A 6,000-nucleotide genomic window follows, 5' to 3' on the forward strand; every position below is an offset into this window, starting at 1 on the left:
TTCAATGCTCTCCTGAAGACATTTGTACAGTTTCATATCCGTTTGTTTAATTTGTGATTATTAAAAATGTGACAAATTCTTAAAGAAACTGATACATTTATTGGTTCTATTGATAAAGTTGAGTCTGCTTTCTCCTGCTTGTCAATGTTATCCTATTTATTTATTTATGTTGTATTTTAAAATAGTTTTTATTTATTTTTTCCTATTTATTCATTCATTACTACTTTTACTTTTTAAAAATTGTTTATTTAAAATTGTATTTTAATTTTTTTTATTGCTACTTTTTAAAATAAAATGATAAATATCTGAAATTGCATTGATTGTACTTGTTGTATTTTTAATTTCTGGCTTGCAGTGATGCTCTTCTCCTGGAGATGTTTCTTTAATAAGGAGCTGATGTGAGTGAACGCAGGTCGGTCTCGCTCCCAGAGCGCTCATACATTCATCAAACGCAGGCTTGATAATTTACAAAGGCAGCATAAAATTGTGGATTTTCGGCCTGCGTAATCTTTAGACAGATAAACAAATTACGGCAGGGTCCGGGGCCGCTCCTGCGCCCGCGCTTGACTGGCTCTTCATTACGGCGCACACGGCGCTGTGGACCTTTGGCGTGTTAGGGCTCGGCGAGCAGAAAATAACATGACGCGGAGCTAACAGAGCGCAGCATGATAGATGAGGCTGTTTACGGGCCGTGTCTCAACAATCTGCCTCGTCTCACACCGCGCTTCTCACAGAAAACAAACATCTTCATTAACCACCGACCTCAGGAACAGCACTAGCACTACTACTGCTCAAACACTAACTAGAAATCGGAGTCAATTCATCTAAACTCAATTTAAGAGCATGTGAAGAAAATCTAACACAACGGTCTCGATCTCAATGTATTTGCAATGCTTCAATACAAACAAAAGCGGCTTGAATAGCTGCTCTGAGCCACAGAATACAGGAAAAACTTACTGATCTCTGCAATGATTTTCTTACTTAGTATTTTTGTCTCGTTTTCTAAACGTTCTTGAATCAAGGGGCATTTACTTGACAAGTAAAATGATTAAAGATATTAAATCTTGTTTTCTAAAAAAAAGCAAGAAAAAAAATTCCAAATTTTGTTAGTTTTTGCTTAAAACAAGTAAAAATATCTGCCAGTGGGGCAAGAAAAATAATCTAGTTTAGCCTTTGAATTAAGATTATTTTTCTTGCCCCACTGGCAGATATTTTTACTTGTTTTAAGCAAAAACTAACAAAAGTTAGATTTTTTTTTTTTTTTTTTTCAGAAAACAAGACATAATATCTTGTACAGTAAATTCATCTTTATTCAAGAATTTTTAGATATTTATACTAGAAAACAAGACAAAAATACTAAGAAAATAATTTTTTTTTTCAGTGTGCAAAAACAGTGATGCTCTTCCTCGAGGCTTTTGTCTTGTTTTCCAGAGCAAATGTCTAAAGATTCTTAAGATTGTCGCATTTATTTCTAGATTGTTTCAAAGCAGCTTCAACTGGAAAATAACAGTGTTAATGCTATAAAATTCATCAATTAATAAAACTCAGTTTCAGCTGTAAAGAAGCTCTACAGAAGACAATAGAGTCATTATTCAGATCAGTTCAGCTCAATAACCGTGCCCATGCTGCAAAATGCATCAACTGTGAGACCAATTCAGCTCGAGTTTTGTTTTGTTCATTTGTTACCATAAAGAAATTAGATTGCTCAATGCATGGCACCTTTCACATCAGATTAATATCACTCACACTCACAATCTGACAGAGAGAGAGACAATGAAGCGTTTATGGTTTAATCATCTCACCTTTATGAGCAGGTCTTTGGCCGAGGCGGACATGAGGATCCGGTCACACCAGGCGGGACAGCGAGTGTTCATGTACTGCTTTCCCTGACTGGAGTCTTCACTGTACGGATAACTGCACAAACACACACCAACTCCAGAGTGAGCCTAAAATATGCCTAATGTTAGTGTAGCCCAATTAACACATTAGCATATCATAACCCCGTCTTTTAGGCAAGCACATGTGTGACCCTGGACCACAAAACGAGTCATAAGGATCAATATAATAAATCAGCTTTCCATTGATGTATGGTTTGTTATGATCGGACAATATTTGTCTGAGATACAACTATTTGAAAATCTGGAATCTGAGGGTGCAAAAAAATCTAAATATTGAGAAAATCACCTTTAAAGTTGTTCAAATGAAGTTCTTAGCAATGCATATTGTATCTCGTCCAAATATTGTCCTATCCTAACAAACCATTCAAAGCCTATTTATTCAGATTTCAGATTATGCATAAATTTCAATTAAAAAAAAAAATTTTTTTTTTAAAAATCGACCCTTATGACTGGTTTTGTGCTCCAGGGTCACATATTCACTCACAATCTAAAAGGACTGGTTGCGATTGGTCAGTGCTGTCAATCTGTGCTCTATAATCACTGAATCATACATGCATTTTAACTTTACTGTGTAAAACAGGCAGATCAGCCTCATAAAACACAGGACCGATCTGATTTCTATTTCTGAGGGTCTGCATCGCAGGCGTCTGACGGCTCTGAGGAGCAGATGGTACACGATACAGACACAAAGGACATCAGATCGAGGCGTCCAGATAACAGCACTATGATGTTAATGATGGACTTCCTACATGGGACACGGTGAGATCACAATCAGACCGTGAATGAAGTGTGTGCATTTATGGAGTCTATTGTGTCCTATCATAACAAAACCTAAAACCAGCAGCAGAAATCACTCCATTTCTCTCACAAAAACAGCTCAGGTTCACTTTGCACATCAAAACTACATAAAGAAAAAAAGAAAAAAAAAAGCTTTTTATTATTTTGCATTTTAAGATTTTGTGATTGTGATGTGTGACAATTATTTTCATGACAATTTAACATATTTAACCCTGATTTTTTTTTTTTTTTTTTACAGCAGTGCAATGTAAAAATAAAAAGCAAAAAAAAAAAACACATAATGAAAATAATCTTGTCCACACATTTACTATTATTATTATTTAATCTGCATAAAATAAATTAAATACAGCAAAACAACTGCGATGTATACTTTCAATTGTGTTTTAAGTGTTTTTTCAATAATATTTAAATATATATTTTTAAATAATGCATTATTTTTTGTCTCATTGAGATGATTTTGCAAAAGCTATGTACACTTTCATAGTTTAAATAATATAATTTAGACACATATTTAAATAATATATTATTTTCTTTACATTATGAGACATTTTTGCAAAAAATGAATTATGTATATGTTCAACTGTTTTAAAATGTACTTTAAATAACAATTTAAATAATAAATCATTGCATAAAATAAATTATGTACTCCAAAACTAGTTTGATATATATTTTGATTTGTGTTTTTAGCAGTACTTTAAATACATTTTTAAATAATTTGTTATTTTCGTCATATTATGGGATGTTTGGCAAAAACTACTGTGATGTATAATAGTTTTAAAATGTACTTTAAATAACATAATACTTTCTTCAAATTATGAGATGTTTTTGCAAAAAAAATAGTGACGTAAACATTCAACTGTTTTAAAATGGACCTTAAATAATACCATTTAAGTATGCATATATTTTTAAATACTGTATTATTTTCTCCACATTAGCATGTTTTTGCAAAAACTATTACTATGTATACTTTCAAGTTAAATAAAAAAAATATTTTCTTCACATGAGATGTTTTTGTATTACAGTAGGTTATTACAGCTGGGTAGAAAATGTGGTTAATTGTCAAGAAAATAATGCAAAAAAAGTATATCATTTAAATGTATTTAATGCAAAATGTGATTTAGTTTTTTATCTCTTTCAGTTCTGAGATGAAATGCATTATATTATATTTCTGAAGAAGTGCATGTGTTACTGTCCTGCTACTCCATCACACTGTTTCCCCGAACAGACACACACACAGACACTGGCTCTGTTCAATTGGCTGTGAAAGCAGCTCATCATGATCGGCTCATTTAGTGGAATCAGCTAATCAAACACCATCAGCATCAGCCGCTTCTGCGCCCAACTGACCGTTGCCACGACGACAGGGTCAAGGGTCGAACGGGACGGTTAGCGGGGGTTAAAGAGGGGAGGGGGACTAGTTAACCCACATCCGGCTAACACACAGGCCCCCGGCCGAGTGGCCAAACAAGAGCCGCAAGGGGCCTTTGCAGAACGCCTGAGAGCAATTAGCATTGATGGCACTTTAAGCATGTGGAAATGAAGGGCAGTTTTGGTATGCTAACGAGAGATGATTCTGAGGATGAAAGACAGGAGGAAGAATGATAGCGGAGGATAGAGAGCAGGATAATGAGGGATAGAGATGCAGAGTGTGGGAATTAAGGGGCGGGAGAAGCTCTTTCTTCAGGGTGGCCCACACAAACTCTACAGGAAGTCTTAGATGTGCTCCTTCAGCTGGATTAAACACATCTGATCTAATGAAGGGCCGAGAGGATCTTTGAAACCGATCCGTGATGCTCGAGATGATTGCTGCAGGAGGAAGGTGTCTGTATCCAGAGAACAAACCAACCTTCACACTCAACACTCAGAGATTCATATTCTCTGTTCAAACCGGACTCAGACGCTCTACACATAAGAAGTTTAAAGTTTCTTCTGCTCACAAAGGCTGCATTTATTTGATCAAAAATACCTTAAAAATTTTGAAATATTTTTACAATGCAAAATAGCTGTTCTCTATGTGAATATCTATTAAAATGTAATTTATTTCTGTGATCAAAGCTGTATTTTCAGCATCATTTTCAGTGTCACATGATCCTTCAGAAATCATTCTAATATGCTGATTTGCTGCTCAAGAAACATTTCTGATTATTATCAATGTTGAAAACAGTTGTGCTGCACAATATTTTTGTGAAAATCAACGCAAAAGCATTGAAATCAATTTTTTTTCTCCCAACTATGAAAGCTTATTTCTGTCATGGAATAAAAAAAAATATATATATATATATATATATATATATAATTAAATTGGGACTCTTTCACAATTTGGAGATAAAATTTTGCAATTCTGTTTGTATCTCATTTTTTTCTTGCAATTCTCAGAAGAAAATAAAACCCAGAATTGCAATGTGTAAAGTCAAATTGCAAGATAAAAAGTTGGAATTGTGAGATATAAAGTTGGAAATGAGATATAAAGTCTGAATTGCGAGATATATACTTCCAATTTTGAGAAAAAATTTGAACTGCGAGGTATAAAGTAATAATTGCGAGATATACAGTTGGAATTGCGAAACAAAGTCGGAATTGTGAGATATACAGTGGGAATTGCGAGATACAAAGTCGTAATTGTGAGATACAAAGTCAGAATTGCGAGATATAAAGTCGTAATTGCGAGATACAAAGTCAGAATTGCGAGATACAAAGTCAGAATTGTGAGATATACAGTTGGAATTGCGAGATACAAAGTCAGAATTGTGAGATATACAGTTGGAATTGCGAGATACAAAGTCAGAATTGTGAGATATACAGTTGGAATTGTGAGATATACAGTCGGAATTGTGAGATATACAGTTGGAATTGTGAGATATACAGTTGGAATTGTGAAACAAAGTCGGAATTGTGAGATATACAGTTGGAATTTGAGATACAAAGTCAGAATTGTGAGATATACAGTTGGAATTGCGAGATACAAAGTCAGAATTGTGAGATATACAGTTGGAATTGTGAAACAAAGTCGAATTGTGAGATATACAGTTGGAATTGCGAGATACAAAGTTGTAATTGTGAGATACAAAGTCAGAATTGTGAGATATACAGTTGGAATTGCAAGACATACAGTTGGAATTGCGAGATATAAAGTCGTAATTGTGAGATATAAAGTCAGAATTGCGAGATATAAAGTCGAATTGCGAGATACAAAGTCAGAATTATGCGAGATACAAAGTCAGAATTGTGAGATATACAGTTGGAATTGCGAGATACAAAGTCAGAATTGCGAGATATAAAGTCGTAATTATGAGATACAAAGTCA

At 34.2% G+C, this 6,000-nt stretch overlaps 1 protein-coding gene across 1 annotated transcript in view; it reads right to left on the bottom strand.

The window, feature by feature from the left end:
* LOC131551795 (inositol polyphosphate-5-phosphatase A-like) overlaps window positions 1-6,000 on the bottom strand; it is a 186,296-nt gene that overhangs the window by 4,136 nt on the left and 176,160 nt on the right. The window contains exon 13 of the mRNA XM_058794914.1: window positions 1,803-1,914. Coding sequence (XP_058650897.1) covers window positions 1,803-1,914 — 112 coding nt within the window. The remainder of the gene's footprint in view (window positions 1-1,802; window positions 1,915-6,000) is intronic.

The sequence above is a fragment of the Onychostoma macrolepis genome, chromosome 13 (genome assembly GCF_012432095.1).
Source record: "Onychostoma macrolepis isolate SWU-2019 chromosome 13, ASM1243209v1, whole genome shotgun sequence".
Classification (NCBI taxonomy): Eukaryota; Metazoa; Chordata; class Actinopteri; order Cypriniformes; family Cyprinidae; genus Onychostoma; species Onychostoma macrolepis.